Below are 17,157 nucleotides of genomic sequence, written 5' to 3'. Positions count from 1 at the left end.
TGACAAGATAGAATACTTGTTGTAATTAGTTTGATTAGTGAAACCTTTTACTAGTCAATAAAGGGAAATTGGACGTAGCTCAAGATCGAGTAAACCAATATAAAACTAAGTGATTCTACTTTTCTTCTTTAGTGTATCATAAGTATTTTTTAGGAATATTACTATCACATCTTTGCAACAAGTTTTTCATTAAAAACTACCATCTATAAATCTCTAGACGACAATCTTTTACTGTGTAAAAAAAACAACTCACTAGACAATAGCCCTTGTGTAATAGTTTGTTATTTAAAAATCACTTCCAATTAAAAAGATACTAAAAGTTTATCAATGACACTATTCAACCCTTTTAGTGTTATTTATTGTATTTTTTAGTGTTATTTATTGTATTTCATGAATCTCTTGGTCATTGCTCTTGTAATAGGCCCACTTGGAATTTGCAAAGGATCCCTTAAGGTGTTTGAGTGTACTGAATCCAACCCTGGCAGATACAATTGAATATAGTTGTAGGGAAAAATGTTATTGCTGAGGTAGTCCAATGAATGCACAAAATGGCCTAAGCTAAATGTCAAAATTCAATTGAGAGTGTAGTTTAATTTTGATCAATTGAAGTCTTGAAGAGAATTATTATATAACAACGAAAATCCATCAGCCAAAGAGAAACTTGATTTAGAGATTAACTTTCAACATTTATAAAAAGAACTTGGCTTATTGAAGCTTTTGGTGGCATTATGTAGGTTGTTGTTTCAGTAGTACATTAAGTTTTCTTCTATCTTTGCAGGCCAAAGAAAAGTAAGTTCAATGCATTTGTAGTTTATTCCGTCGCTAGTTGTTTGTTCCCCTTGCAGGTATGCGTTCAACAAATATGGCCTATCAAACTTGGGAGGTGGAACAAGGAAGTCTTCAAGATCTTGAATCCATTGACTTGGTTGATATCTATCCTGATGATGTTGTGTCTTCATACCAAAAGGCCTTGGAGATGTATAATGTATGTTGTCATCTTGAAGAATGAATTTTTAGCCTGAATATTTATGGTTTAGAAAGACTACAATAGAACATGGTATGTCTCCAAGTCAAAATATGACTATTTACTTGTAAGAGATAGATTCCTAGAATTTTATTTATCTATTGTTCTTTAGTATATGTAACTCTTTTTAGTAAAGAGATTAATTTGAGCAGTCTTCTAGAATGCCAAATAGAATTCAAGTTCTATATGAACGAGTTGTTCTTTGGCTGGATTATACTCGCAATTTGGGCACACTTCGAAGGTTTTAAATTTTGCCTTTATTATTGTCTTTATCACATCTTATGGTAATTAATATCCTTGAGAGTTGGTATGGCATCATGTGATCTATGTTAGCCAACCTCACTTTGTAGGATAAAGTTTTTGTTGTATTAGCATTGTCGCATCACAACATCCAAATCCTATGTCCAAATTTCTAATCTAGAGTTTTCTCCCTTTTGCTTCTTTCTCTAGGTTGGTAATATTGTCAGAAATGTTTACTCTAGGGCAACTAAGAACTGCCCTTGGGTTGGAGATCTTTGGGTTCGATATATGCTTTCATTGGAGCATGTTGGTGCTTTTGAGAAAGACTTGTCTGAGATATTTTCTTGGAAACAACCCACTTTTATAGGCAAATTTCCCCTTTCTTGATGCAAATTAAATATTTGAAAATCCAATGTAATTACAGCAAAATTTCCTGAGGTTTCGAGTAATTATACAAACACTTTTTTCTTTTTTAACCGTTACATTCACCTTCCTTGTAAGAGGTACTAATGTAAGATTTGAGGGGGTGTTTGGTGTAACGTTTTCAACCATATAAGGGGGTGTTAGTGTAATGTTTTTAAACTTAAAGGGAGTTAGTGTAGGAAAATTAAAAAAAAAAAGTAAGAATATGGTAATTTGATGAAAGCTGAGATGTTGTTGGGTGTTGTTATTGTAATTTGGTGTTTTCTTTAATCCTCAATAGGTTGAATGGTTTATAAATGAGTAAATAATGTCATTTTTGGTTTAATAACCTTGGCAAGTTCTTGGTAAAAAGATGCATTTGTGTTTCTTATGCTTCCTCATTAATTTGAATGTTATTTTATCCCAAGAGGAAGAAATATTGACACACATGAATGACAAGATAATGTTTACCATACCCAGATTATGACCTTGGGACTTTGTTATAAATGGCACATATTGTCATATGTGATAATATATGCAATTGAAAAAAGCAACGATAGCAATTCTTTTGCAGGTTTTCATAAATTCTGATGATAAAAAAGTATGGTAGAGTTTTTCACATTTGCTCGAGTCATTTAGGCAATTTTTCTAATGATATTAGATCTTTGAGAAGTCCCTGTGGTGTACGTTTTCAACTTTTGATGAGGTATGTTCAATATTCAATTTAGTTTGATTGCATCATTCTCTACAGTGTTTGTAATGTTATCTTTTTCTAATTTCATTCCCCCACTTCCCTTAACTTTCAAGGAATCAATAATCAATATATTGCACTTATAAACCTTTCTATTTATATTTTTTGTTTCATTATCTTGTTTTGTTTCATATATGGGTAGATGACTTAAGGCAAAGAATGAAATCTAGTAGTGAAAAGGACTTGGCACTACTAAAAAATTTACTTTTAACATTGTTAGAATAACATTGGTTTTATAGAAAATCGATGTAAACGAAAATGCGGTGGCATAATCTAAATAACGTGATTTCATTAACATCGGTTTTCCAAAAAACCAATGTTAATGTGAGTTTGTTAACATTGATTTTCCAAAAATTGATACTAACATGAGTTGGTTAACATCAGTTTTTCAGTAACTGATGTTAACATGACTTCATTAACATTAGTTTTTCCAAAAACCGATGTTAACAAATCACGTTAACATCGGTTTTTAGAAAAAATTAACGTTTTATTATCTTATTTAAATTATTTTTTCACACTTCTGGCACTTCAACTCTACTCTCACTCTTACCCTTTGACCTCACGACGGTTCTTTCCTTCACAACTCTGACTCGCTGTCATCCCCCACGTTCTGCTGCGACACCGTCACCACCTCACACGTGTTCTGCGACAATGCCATCATCATTTTATCTTCTTGATACCTCGCAACTTGAAGCCCTGTTTAGTTTCATGGCCTGTTCCCTCGCGACTTCCTCCTCAGGTTAGCCCTATCTGAGCAACGCCTTTGCTTTGTGTTTGAAAATGTGTTCTCTGAAATTGATAATGGTGCTAAATGCTACTAAACCCTCGTGAGGTGAATTTGTGATTCTCTAATGAAGCTTGTATTCGTAAGTTATGGTAGTGTTGTTGTTTTTTATTTTTATTTTTGCTTGGTTTGCGGTTATGCACATCGAAGTTAAATTATACTTGTGTTTTTAAGCTATGATAGTGCATCCTTTTGTATATAGTTGTGGCCTTGTGGGTTATGTATATGGTAGTAACTTCATGTACACACTACTAGAAAATAAGCTTTGGTGGCACAATTCTGTTTCTGGTTCTGGTAAAATATCTGAGGAAATATGAGAGGAAATGTTGCATGGTTCTGGTTCCTCCATAACAAGAGCACCTAGAAATTTTCAATGAAATCATTGTCTATTCTGTTTGTTTTGCAGATTTATTGGTGTTTTGGTTGTTTTCATGGTTCTGGTTTTGGTTGTTTTCGACAGTGTAGGCCTCATTATTGTTTGTTTGCATGGTTCTAGTTCCTTGATAAGCATGGTGTAGTCAGTTTATGCATGAATCAGTTAGTGGATTTAGATAATTTAACAAAATCTACTTAATGTCATGTTTATATTGTAAATGGAGTTTAAAAACGATGGATGAAGATCAACAGAACTGAAAGGAAATGGCTAACACAATGATGAAGATTAACAAAAAAAAGTATAGGAAATGTTCAACATTGTTCATGTTAGAAATTTCAAGACTATTCTCAAATAAACATGACATAATATATCACATTTGCTTATATTGTTTTGCTTGTTAAATGTAGCCTTATGGTAAGTCAATAGGTCATTTGTTGTAAGATGGAAGGAAGAACTAGTGCATACTTGGTATCTGCTACACTCTAGTAGCAACATGCACTCAGTTACATACAACCAAGATCTGGTGAGCCCAGCTTTACTATGAGCTCACTGAAAATCATCAAGTGACCTTGACCCATTTTGGACAGAGTGTTTTCCTCCTCACCATCTTCAAAAGCAGGTCTGAACCAAAAGCTGACCCTAAATAATACTCCTTGTATCACCAAGTTCCTAACTCAGTCACTTTTAAAGTCCTGGTGATTGAGTACAGAGTGACTTGTAGTAGTTTGATGAGTAATTAAGCACTCCTTTGTATGTCAGGTTTTAAAATCATATACATATCTAATATGAATTTCATGTTAATTTCAGGATGTGTTAAATATCATGTACTCATTTATAAAAGTTGTAAGAGTCACCCATTTGAACTTGGAAGGGACTACGGAGTGTAGGATAGTTTATAATCATTGGAGGAAGACTACAAAAATTGGAAATGGATAGAGGAATTTTGCACAATCACAGAATTTGCAAGCTAGAACTCAAATTATATTCGAGTTTCCAATGCAACTTCTAACTTTGTTTTTATTTTTGGATTTTTTTGTAATTAAAGTACATTACTACTCTACTATTATCAATCTGTAAATTTTTGTTTATAAGTCTTGGTGATATATTTTGTGAGAAATATTGGAACATCTTGAACGCATTTGTGGTATATTTTGTTTATTAATGTTTATAATTATTCTTGGTGCATGATATACTTTGTTTATAACTTTTGGTGCCTGGCTTATTTTATGAGTTTTTTTACAACTTTGAATAATAAGTTATGATATGAATAAGTACAGGTTGGTAATTGAAAAACAGATAGGATATTTAAAAAAATCCAAAAAAACAACATCAATTTCTAGAAAAATCAATATTGTCAGTAAATAACAATATCGGTTTTTGGAAGAAAAAAAAACTAATGTTATTTTAGCAAAAAACAACATCGATTTCTGTTGTTTACTGACAACATCAATTTTTTTAAAAATCGATGTTGGTGAGAAGAGAACAACAACATTGATTTTTATAAAAACTAATATTATTTTTTGCTAAAACAACATCGATTTTTAAACAATCGATGTTAATGTTAATATTTTAACGCCAGTAATTTTAACATCAATTGATAACCGATGTTAAAAGTCGTTAATAACTAATATAAAAAGTTTATTTTCTAGTAGTGTGAAATATAAAATAATAATGGAGACCTTTCAGGTTGGTTATATTACTTGTTAGTGAAGTTATGTTCGATTTGAAAGTAAAACTTGTTTAGTCTTTTCTTCCGTATAAAACTAAGTGTGTAATATGTTGCAAGAAGAGGTTTGTAGCAACTAATCAACTCATCACGGCTGGGAATCAGCTAAATTTGTAAGATAATGTAAAATTTTATAATAAATTATGCATGAAGTCTTTGCTCTTATAAATTTTTTTGCTTCATTTTATTGGAAAATGTTCGTCCATGTAAGTATCTTACTAGTTTGATTGAATAAAAAGAAGGATGAACAAAACATCAAGGACGACAAAGTCAAGACCGATGTTAAGAAAACTTGTACCGAGGTTGCCCATTAAAATTTCACGCATACTAATGAGAACAAAGAGAGGGGACAACGTCCCACCAAAAAGAATTGCTATTAAAAATAGTAAAGTTAGCAACTAAATCTATACAATAATTTCTTTTATTGTAATAATGCAATAAAGATAAGAAAATATATTTATTAGCATATAATTAATTCTCAATTTAATCAATTATATTTATTCTACATTATTCTATTGCATGTACTAATACAATTATAATTCTGTCACATTAATTAAATATTAACAAAATTATATACTAATAGAATGATTACATTACATTATATACTAGAAGAATAATATATAAACAAAAAGTTACAATAATAGTAGTAATAACAATAATCAATAATTTTCTTTAAAAAATTATAAAATTGTGATGATAAATAAAAATTTGCCATAAGCATTTTTGTAATTTTTAAAAAATATATAACTGTGCTGACCATATTTGATTATATTTTAATTTTAATAGTATCATAAAAAAATTTCTTTTTAAGAAATTAAATTGTTGTAAACTAGTTTTCACAAATTTTGAGGTGATAATTAATTCCAAGACTTTAAATGTTTTTCATGTTGATTAATTAAGAAATTTTGTTTTAAATCCTTAATAAATTATTTTTGTGTTCTGTAATAAAAAAAATTTTATTGTCTTTTGTTATTTAATTTTAGTCCTTCTAATGTATTTACTTTTTCAATTTAGTTTTTTATAAATATTTTTCTTAATAGCAAATGATTTACATTTTAGGTATAGAAGCGAAAAAAAAATAGATTGTATTCCTACTTAACCCTTGCTCGTTTTTCTCATTTCTTGAAAAAAAAAATAAGTGTCTTCTCTCGCTTTAGTGTTCTACTCTCTTAACCATCCTCCCCATCTAATCTACTGATTATTCGATATACAAATTGGAATTCAAAAAATGTCATATTGGACAGAGTACAATTGGAATTGCTTCCTTTTGTGTGCGTGTGTTCTGTTTTTTTGTCTCTTCTTGAGTTCTGGAAGCTTGACATAAACTCATTAGTGCGGGATAACACAAAAGTCTGTTAAAACTACATTACAATAGTTCCACGTTGCTTGTGTGACACCCTCTACCCCTCACATATATATTAATAAAGGAGTAAAAATTCAAATATTAATTAAAAGTATTTTTAAAACATTTTAAAATACAAGTCTTTCAAATGGGTAAAAGGCTCACATTCACTTTCATCTACATCATATTCAAACTTGTTCAAATAAATAATAAAGTCATCTCGGCTCAAAGAAGGTCATCTAAGTTTCATACAATTAATATAGAACCTATATCATAATGTCACATCCTATCAGAGCGTGGTGTTCCCGTGTCCTCTAGCATGAGGTTCTTCATAGTCATCCACCTATTCATCTGCTCCCCCGAACACAAAGTTCAAGATCATCACAGGATCCAAACACAAACAGCAAACCGGGAGTGAGTTATCACATTTCTAACTACTAGAGAGAAACAACACAACATATAGTAGCCAAATACAATTTACTTAGCATATCTCACACTATTTCATCACCTTGTCATTCATCAATCACATTTTTCAATCATCAATCACAATACACAGGAACCACACACTCCGATCAAGACATAATAACACATCAATTTCATAATAAACAATTAGCAAGCGTATGCAACAGTTATGCTAAGACTCAAGCCTATATGCAATGTGGTACCATGTCAGTGAAAAACCTCGCCGGGCGCCTAGGAGTACATGACAAGACAAACCACACACTAGCAAGTCAAGTCACTCTCACTAGGTAATATCATAGGGAGACCAGTCAGGGTCACAGTGTTTTGCGAGAATGCTCCAACCATATGGGATCAACATAGGCTTAAAGGAACACTCAAACCGTGTGACCCCCAAGGCCTACACTCCGAAGAGTCCGTCAGGGCCTCTCCCTCCTGATTCAGGTCCAACCCAGAAAACATTTTAACACACAGATTCTATCTATGAACTGTACAAAACACACGACTTCTCAATTGTTCTCAAAATAATTTTAACTCGTCGCCCTTTAAGGGTCTTATCATTAACTCGTCGCCCAAAAAGGGACTTAGCATCAACTCGTCGCCCTAAAAGGGACTTAACATCAACTCGTCGCCCTTGAAGGGACTTATGATCGTGTGATTGTACAATTCATAGTTCACAACTCAATGCACATATATATCTCAAACATATATATACTCAATTTATCACATACACTTAATCTCAATCACAATGGTATAATCTCAATTTAACATGTTATCACACCTCATGAATCATATACACTTTACCTATGAACTATGCAATACACACATTTACTCGCTTGTTTTCAAAATCATTTTAACTCGTTGGGTTCTCATAGTGGATCCCATCACAATACTCGTCGCCCTTAAAGGGTCTTATAATTGTGTGATTGCACAGTTCATAGTTCATAACTCAATACACACATCTCATCTCAATACACATGTATTTCATCATCCGTCACATGTTCAATTTATCACATACTCACAGTTTGAATCATCATTTCATAACCTCAACATAACAATTTATACAAAAGATTTTATCACAACATAGGATGTAAAACCTCTAAAATAGTTTCTCACACTTGTATCAAAATCAATTAATCAAAATCATGGGTTAAACACAAAGACATCAAGAGCACTCAAGTTTATCAATCAATTCTCATCAGGATATCAATTGGTACATAGAACACAATAATATTGCATTCATAATCATAAAGAAAAATTATAATTCAATAAGCATCCCAAAATAAACCCAAATTTAGTTCTCTAAGGATCCCTACGCATGTTCTCACTAACCCCCAATTGTGAGTAACTCATCCCTTACCTCTAAGCGGATTCACGTGTCTTCTCATAGCGATAGCGTCATCTCTAGCGGTTTCCTAAAATTTCTCCAATTTTTCCTCCGACTGCTCCGGTAGAACTGCGAGAAAAAGAAAGGGTTTTGAGAGGAGAAGGAGAAAAACGAAAATGAGGGAAAGAAGAGGCACCGTCAGTGTAAAAACTGACCTAACGCTATTTATAGCTAGGTTTACTCTATTTATTTATTTATTATTTTATAAAAGCAAACTTTATTTTATTCTCTATCAAACAAATAAATAAAATACTTTTTTTTATTTTCTCTCAAATCATTATTTTAATTAACAATTATATCTCCTTATTTATTTATTTACAAAATCTCATCATTTTTTTTAAAACTCTATTTATTTATAAATAACAATCCTTTTTAATCTAGTTTACTAAAATTGGATGTTACAGCTTGTGCACAAGATCTGATGTTTAATTTATGACAAAAACTAGAAATTCATAAAAGGTGAAGGTATTATGCAAAGGTAGCTAGAGATAAAGAAAGCAAAATGAGACTTGATGGTTCAAGACGGTGGGATCAACTCGTTCTGTTGCACAGTAGTTTCCACTTGGTCAGGCAATTTTTTACTCCAGCAGTTATTCATAGATAACTCAACTAGTTTCCCTACCCATGGAATGTAGGAGAGGGGGATCAGGAACCTAAAGCCACAAGAAAAGGGAAAATGGAAGATAGAGCAAATGTTGGACAAAAGGGAAGCAAACAGTTAAATGTTTCTGATCAAACAAGTGCTTAAATTAATATCAACTTAATAGTGGATTGATTATTAAATGCTTCAACAAGTGCTTAAGCATGGTACTTTTTTATTGTATATGACAAAATGAAACAGTTCATATTCAATGGTTGTTCTCAAAGCATCCCTCAGCTTCAAATACATGTAACCAACACAAACCTAAAGTAAAAAAGGGGTAAAAAAGATAACATCTTTTTTAAATCAGCTCAAAATGTTTCTTCCATATCATACCTGCAGGAGGGAAAATGTGGTTAGGAATTTTATCAACGTGGTCAAATAAAAGTAACCATGAACAAGATAGACAGGGACATCCAAATTTAATTCACCAAAAGATTGAATAGGAATATATTCAGATGTATTTTATATCAACTCATTTCACAAGAAATCTTTTTTGTCAAAAGTTTCTAATGACAATTCTCTCTTCATTATATTCTAAATTTCTAATACAAGAAGAGTGCTGCAAATAATTTACTTCACTTGTGAACATACATGTCAATATATCACACATACAAAATCTAATCATAAGATTCAAGACCGCATTTTACTTGTAACTGTGGAGTTAAAGTCTAATGCATACATATATGATTCACTTGGTGTTAAAATTAGAAGGTGACTGATTCTAAATTGCATTGCATACCACAGCATGCATTGGTAGATTGAACACTAAAGTAAAAGCCAAGTACGATTACTTATTCTTCTATAAGAGCATCATCCATATTTTTTTGTGCTCAGCCTTTGAAAGGGATTCGTACTGCCTTCCACCTTTGGAGTTGGATCCTGATGATATGGATGATGCTCTTATATATAGAAGAATATGGTAATCCTACTTGGCTTTTACTTCTGTGTTCAATCTATGAATGTATGTTGTGGTATGCAATGTTAAAAAGATTTTAATTGAATACATGCTGTGGTTTGCAATGCTCAAATCTATGAATGTTAAAAGAATATGGCAATCCTACTTGGTCCCCAATTGAATATACTCCATAAATTGATATCATTCATATCATCTGAATATCTTTCTTGGGTATTAAAAGATTTTTAAGGACATATACTCCATTATCTTTTTTATTTTCTTATCTTTGTTTAACTCCTATTTTTTATAAAGTTTTATAGAATATATTCAATTAGGATTTTAAAAGATTTTTTTTATATAAATAAAAGATCTTGTAATATTCCGTTAAGATATTTAAATCTTAATTTTATCTTATCTTATATATAATAGTCAAAATTTTATCTCAAAGTAAGAGTAATATTGATTAACTCAAGTAAACATATAAAAATGGATTTAAATATCATTTTAATCCTTATAATTTAGTATTTTTTTCTTGTAAAATTATTTTTTATTTTTAGTTCTTAAATCATTTTATATAGTGTTTTGGATAATGAAAAAACTTCATCTAAAGTGTTATACGGATAAAACTAATTAATATATATATATATATATATATATATATAAAAGAACGAAAGGCAAAATAATACTAATTGCAAGAATTCAAAAGGTATGTAGGCCTTAAACAAGGTAATTTTGCAACTAATTTAACTTTTTATGCATAAAAATTAATTTTGGAAAGAAATAATCAAATTGTATAATATTTAAAATGAAATAATAATGTATTGTATTTTTTTATTATCAAAAGTTTAAGTGAGTTAAGTTTCGGGAATTAAGAGAGAAACCTTAAGGCTCATAAATATTTACATATTGTATTATTATTAACAGTTTAATATTATTCAAATGATTTATTTCAATTATCTTTCTATAATATTGCACTATCTTATCATATAAGAAGAATATCGTTAAAGGAGTCTACCTGATTTTTAAATTTTCTTAATGAACGAAGAAGGTCCAATAGAGCCCAATTTTAAGTGTGGGATAGAGTATATATATGAGTTACAGAAGAGGAAGAGTTTCTTCAACAAATACTCACGGAGAGACGCTCCAACGCATCATAAGCGATAACTGCACTCACTAGTATTCAACAAATACAAATTTACTTGAAATTGAGGTAATTTTATGATCTGTGGGGGAATGAACAGTGTTTATTAAGACAAGTTTTTGCTCAAATTCAATTTTGGCCTTTGTTGTTGCAGATTTCAAGGTTGGTAAATTTGCTTCTTTAGAAGATCACTGAAGGTGTGTGACTGTGTGGTTCTGCATTCCCAGGTGCCCCTTTTCAGATTGGATCGACATGGAATTTCGTAATTTTGACACAAGATGCACTGGGGAGTTATTGAAGTACATTTCTTCAACCCAATGCTTCGATTCTTCTTCTGCTTATTGTACTTGAACTGCTCTTCATATTCTATGTTTCTGCTGAACAGGCACATGGACAGGCAGAATGAGGTCCTTATGCAAGCATATAGATCCATGTTCCATGAATTGCGGAAACTTCAGGTTTTTACACCAGTCCACTGTTTTGGATTTCCCAATTTGCCATTTGGTTTTTTAGGGTTTGCAGTTTTGCATCGCTTGATTGTGGAAAAATTATTTTGGGGCTTTATTTGTCTTTCGAGACTTTATCTCCATTTGCTTGGAGTTGATAATGGAAGGCGCTGTTATTCATTTTGCTTGTCTGATTAATAGAAATTGCATTCTTTATTTTGGAGGGTTTAGGTAGTAGAAAAGCAATTTGATATGTGATGAAATGTACTTTCAATTGGGAATTTGCTACTAGTTTCTGGCTGTAGTTGTATATTTTATTTTGTAGTTGTATATATTAACGTGATTCTAGCTCATTTAATTTCAATCTATTGCTCCAAATATATCAACAATTCATCTTCTACATGTCATGCTTATATAGCCCTGTTGATGGCTACTTTGTCTTTGCATTTTGATATTGATTTCTCATTGTAAAATTATCTTACAGATCTAGTTCATTTGATATCTTATTTAAATCTCTTGCAAGTTGCAACAACACATTCTCTTTCCCATTGATCATTGAAATGATGTTATCGGCTCTTTATATGATTTATCTTCCTAATGTATGTTTATGACACACTTTTTGATGCCTCAGTGGAAAGCCGCATTCCAATATGACACTATTTGTGGTATTTCTGTTTCATTTCTTACTGAAATGCTTATTTGGTCAAACAAACTTTAAAAAAAAAAAAGTGTTAGTCACTCTGCCTACTTTCAAGTTAGATCCCCCCTCTTATTTGATGGTGTGATGACTGGAGTGTTAATATTTGAAGACATGATTAACTTCATATGAACTTTCTTTGATGACCTTCAAATTGAACCCAAATTCATCTATATCCACAATTCTGTAAATTTTGAAGTTTTGATTTTTAGGTTGAAGAAGAAATGCTTATGCGCAAGATGCATGAAGTTATGTCAGCTCATGATCCCACTAAAAGTGTATGTTGATTTACACATCTCATTATTAGTCCATTAAAATTAGTATTCCTTAGTCTGTCCAAAATATTTAATTGATAATTTTTATTTATCTTTTTTTTGTTTCTGTTTAATAATGATCTTATAGTTGATGGTTTATAGTTCTAGTCCTAAAGGGTTTTAATTAAGGGTGATTGTCTAATGGAAACCCATTTCCTATGGTTCTTGGATAGCCTACTAGTGAGAAACATCTTAAGGTCTACACTAGGACTGTAGGAGGCCCAAGTGCCTAAAGTATCACAACATTACGGAATCACTATCGGGGGGAAGAGAGGAGTTGGTTATAGAAAGAGAAAGGGAGATAGAATCTGATATATAGGTGGGGAGAGAATAATTTCATTTTGGGAGGGGGGGATTATGTTTTGAGATTATTGTTGATTGGAGCCTAGAGGCGTGTCTCTGGCTTGGGGCTTGGCCCTTATTTTTTTCATTTCTTGTAATTCCTTTGTCTTCTATACACAGTAATACAATTGCTTTTTAGATAGGAACAATTGCTCTCATTTGGTGCTATTGTTGAGAGTTGAACTCAAGGGCCCCTGACATGCAGGCAGATGAAGAAGAACCAGTTGCTCCTGAAGCAGTACTAGCAACTAGAGAAGGGGAGCGAAATGGCAAGACAATTGCTGAAGCTCAACTGGTAGGGGAGGCTACTTGGGAGGCATCAGAGACAGAAACGATCAAAGAGAAGCTCCCTTCTCTCTGCGTTGAGGAAAATGCAGAAATTAGAGAGGGTGATATTGATGGGAACCCAGTTCCTATGGTTCTTGGACAGTCTACAATTGAGAAACCTCTTAAGGTCTACACTAGGAGGCCAAAGGCCCAAGTGCCTAAAGGTTAGCACAATCTCACAGGAATCACTATTGGGGGGGAGGGAGGAATTAGTTATGGAAAGAGAAAAGGAGGTAGAATCTGATATATAGGGGGAGAGAGAATAAGTGAGGGGTATGTTCTGAGATTATTGTTGATAGGAACCTAAAGGTGTGTCTCTGGCTTGGGGGCTTGGCCCTTATTTTCTTGTAATTCCTTCATCATATGCACAGTAATACAATTCCATTTCAGATAGGAATAGTTCACATCATTATCATTAGCCTTAGAGGGAAGGAAGTGGGGGAACTGTTTTTGTACAAAGGAAGTTAGGAAAACTGGTGGATACATTTGCTTTGAAATTTGTGAGTTGTGACCGAGGCAGTTCTCTCAATGTGAGGGACACTGAATCCTGTGTCATTTAGTTTCCTTTCGTGTTCTTTCTAAATTCCTAAGCGGAGACTTGTATTTGTTCTGTTATACTTTGGGATTTCAATCAATATAAACCATTAGCAATTTCCCTTTAATGTGATTCTACAAATTATTTAGCTGCAACTGGCGTGTGCAGTTTATATATGTAGGTTGCTTTGATATCTATTCTGATGTTTCAATTTTGTACAGAATAATGACTATCCTAATGCTTATAATAATGAAGCTGAACACCCTAAGAAGGAAATCACTGAAGCAAATGAGGAACAGTGTAGACATAATTTTGGTTCATATACAGCTGTTAGTTTGGGGAACACGAAATAGGGCATGTTTCTATCGTTCCTCTCCTTTCTGAGCAACAACTGCTCGGAGTTTATTCTCTCTGTAAATGAAAACAAGTTTTTTTTGGAATAAGTGTTATAAAATTTTCAAGTACAGCCTAGAGAAAGAGGAGGTACAAGCGTAATAAGATCAACGTTCTCTTTTTCTAGTCAACAAAATTATCCTTGTTTAGATTTTAGCTTGAATCCTCTTTTGGTCTTTCAATAGCAATTTTAATTAATAACCCAATAAATATAAAAGCTATCGTGCATTCACAGTGCGAAATACTCAATTTCAAGTTAAATCATTTTGAAAATTGAAATTTCTGAATATTATTGGAAAATGAGGAGTAAAACATGAATTTATTTGAAGAAATTTTTCTATTAGCATTAGAGAAGTTAAAATCAATTACTTAAATTTTTAGAAAATGTATTCAAAAAGTCCACGAGGGTGAAAAGGACTTTTCATTTTTGCTAGTTTACACACATTTATCTCCATGTATGGTGCACCTGATCTTTTTGAAAAAGCTGAGTAGCATTCACCCCATTTGGGAAAGTTCAGTTATGTGAGCCAAACCCATTTGCTAAATCCTTAAGTTCATCATCTCAAGATAGTTTTCAGGTAGATAGTGTATCTTGTAAGATACAAGAGAATACTATGATTCCATGACCGTCCAATTCTGGAGGCCTTTTTGATAATTTTGATATCAAATCAATTTTAATAAATTTCATACAAATCATTGTTATCAAGTTCACATAATCAATGATGCACCTGAGAATCTCTGAACTTATTTGTTCGGCCAAAAACACGCATATAATCCTATATTGTTCGCCCTTACATGTACCAATTAAGGTTTTATAAAACGATTTACAACTGTGATTTCAACGGTAATTATGATTGTATTTGTTCACAATTTCTCACAATATCAAGATACAAGACAAAATTTCCACCACAACCATAATTTAAAACGTTAATTAGCATAAACTAAACAAGGACATTTAGCTAGGTTGTTAATTAGTAAATTATGAAGTCAAGGCTCCAAAGAAGATGAATAATTTTGATATCAACAAAGAAACACATGCCAACAAGATCACGTAATCTCACCAGCCAATTTCTGAAACGCATAATTGTACACAAGATCACAAAATTCATTCCATAACAAAAGAAAAAAACAGAAACAGCAGAACAAAATCAAGAGAATTCAAATTCAATATATATACAGAGAGAGAGAAGTCCCATTTTCCATTAATCACAATAGCAAACCAAATAGCAGCCCAAAAGAGTGACCAAATTAGCATATGCTGGACTTGCTTGAACAAGAGAGAACCTATACATCGCATTACAAACTAGCAAGAAAAAAAATATAAAGCAACAAACACAGCGGAACATGATAAAGAGAATCCAAATTCAATACGTAGAGAAGTCCCATTTTCCATTAATCATAATAGCAAACCAAATTGCAGCCGAAAATAGTGATCAAATTAGCATATGCTGAACTTGTTGGATCTTTAGAGAGAACCTATACATCATGACATTGATTACATTACATACTAAAAAGTAAGCAAGAAACACAGTTGGAACAACATGATGATGAAATTAAATCAGCCAAAGAATGCAGGGTCATAGCCATTGCTAGTGGTGGCCAAGATGTAGTAAGCAACAACATGGCCAATGGAGCCCCAAGCCAAGACATCAACAATGTTGAATCCAACAGGGTCATTGGATTTGAGGAGGCTGACATACTCCTTGGCACGTGTATCACCAGCCTCAAAGTGTGTCAGGCCGTTCTGCTCAGGCACTTGCTTTGCCACGTTCTCCCTTTGGAAGTTGAAGAACACAAACCTTCCCAAGAAGAGGGAGAGGCCAGTGCTGAGGCTTATCACAAGGGCTGAGTTGAGTTCAGCTCTAACACCACCCTTTGGAATAACCCTTTTGGTGGTGGTGCTCACTTTGGTTGATGAGGCTTTGGTGAACCTTGCGAGGGGTCTAAGACCTTGGAAGCACACGTTGGATGGCTTCAAATGATGGTGCTTTTGGATGGTTGGAGATAAGGCTGGTGTTGATATCATGGATGAGGCTGAAGCTGCTGCCATTTTGGTTTGGTTTGGTTTGGTGGAACTAGAAAATTTGGACTTTGGAAAGAGGTAATAACAAAGATGATAAGATAGAATTGTGCAGAATGGAGCTAGAAGCGTAGCATATATGAGATTGGATCATATACTAGGAAAAGCGGTGGTGGGAGAGAAAGATAAGATGCATTGTGATTGTAAGCCATGGAATAAAGATTTGCCTGATGACTTGGCTTGCTTTTATTGGTTTGTTTCGGATCACAGATATTTTATTGCTTTCTATTTGTTGTTTTAATTGGGTGAGCTTGTATTTTTCGACTTCAATGTAATGTTGCTTGCTATGGTCACATTGTGTATTATTAATATTTACGTATAGTTAGAGCATCTACGGTAATTGTTGTTTAACGGGTTGTTTAAGGTTATTAGTGTCATATGCAATTTTAAGGTGGAGAGAATTATTTATATATTATTCATGAGTTGCTTAATGGTGTATTGAATATGAAAGAGAAATATAATATTTATAAGTTAAACAACTTATTAATAGAAATATCTATTAGAGAAAAAAATAATTAAGTCATTTCAGTTTAAAGTGACAAAAATTGGATTACTTTTGTATTAACATCATTGGAGATGTTTTTAGTTAGTTACACAAGACTAATAGCAGGCGGAAATATTTGTAGTAAATTTTTAGTAAGTCCCTACGTACCCAACAATATTGGAATGTTCCTTCTTTTACCACCTATTTTTTCAGCAAAAGAAGAAAAAAACGTAAGACTAAATCAGGACTGTTAATTTAATGTTTTGTTTTTGAAATTTAAACTACTCTTCTTCTTTTTTTTACTTGAAGAAAGCAATTTCATTTGTCTTTCGACAGGCTTAAAAACTTCATAAGGACAAACTGATTACA

General features: G+C 32.4%; 2 protein-coding genes across 2 annotated transcripts; one reads left to right on the top strand and one right to left on the bottom strand.

Annotated features, from left to right (window-relative positions):
- The first annotated feature begins 11,097 nt into the window (after positions 1–11,097).
- On the top strand, positions 11,098–13,958 carry LOC114409347. The gene is made up of 5 exons (XM_028372774.1): positions 11,098–11,239; positions 11,325–11,469; positions 11,556–11,628; positions 12,526–12,591; positions 13,175–13,958. Exons 2-5 carry the CDS (start codon positions 11,423–11,425, stop codon positions 13,463–13,465), a joined length of 477 nt encoding a protein of 158 aa, XP_028228575.1. The 5' UTR covers positions 11,098–11,239; positions 11,325–11,422; the 3' UTR covers positions 13,466–13,958.
- A 1,440-nt stretch (positions 13,959–15,398) lies between these two features.
- LOC114409346 (photosystem I reaction center subunit V, chloroplastic) lies at positions 15,399–16,456 on the bottom strand. The gene has a single exon (XM_028372773.1). It carries the CDS (start codon positions 16,272–16,274, stop codon positions 15,783–15,785), a length of 492 nt encoding a protein of 163 aa, XP_028228574.1. The 5' UTR covers positions 16,275–16,456; the 3' UTR covers positions 15,399–15,782.
- Positions 16,457–17,157: the final 701 nt, after the last annotated feature.

The sequence above is a fragment of the Glycine soja genome, chromosome 4 (genome assembly GCF_004193775.1).
Source record: "Glycine soja cultivar W05 chromosome 4, ASM419377v2, whole genome shotgun sequence".
Taxonomy (NCBI): domain Eukaryota; kingdom Viridiplantae; phylum Streptophyta; class Magnoliopsida; order Fabales; family Fabaceae; genus Glycine; species Glycine soja.
Note: the sequence above shows the minus strand (reverse complement) of the source record. Positions and strands in the feature narration are given on the sequence as shown.

Excerpts from the sequence above, each read along its gene's own strand:
- LOC114409347 (XM_028372774.1), top strand. The coding sequence starts at position 11,423 with ATGGAATTTCGTAATTTTGACACAAGATGCACTGGGGAGTTATTGAA. Across the intron at positions 11,470-11,555 it reads TGCACTGGGGAGTTATTGAA|GCACATGGACAGGCAGAATG; the intron begins GTACATTTCTTC and ends TCTGCTGAACAG. Across the intron at positions 12,592-13,174 it reads CTCATGATCCCACTAAAAGT|GCAGATGAAGAAGAACCAGT; the intron begins GTATGTTGATTT and ends CCTGACATGCAG.
- LOC114409346 (XM_028372773.1), bottom strand. The coding sequence starts at position 16,274 with ATGGCAGCAGCTTCAGCCTCATCCATGATATCAACACCAGCCTTATCT.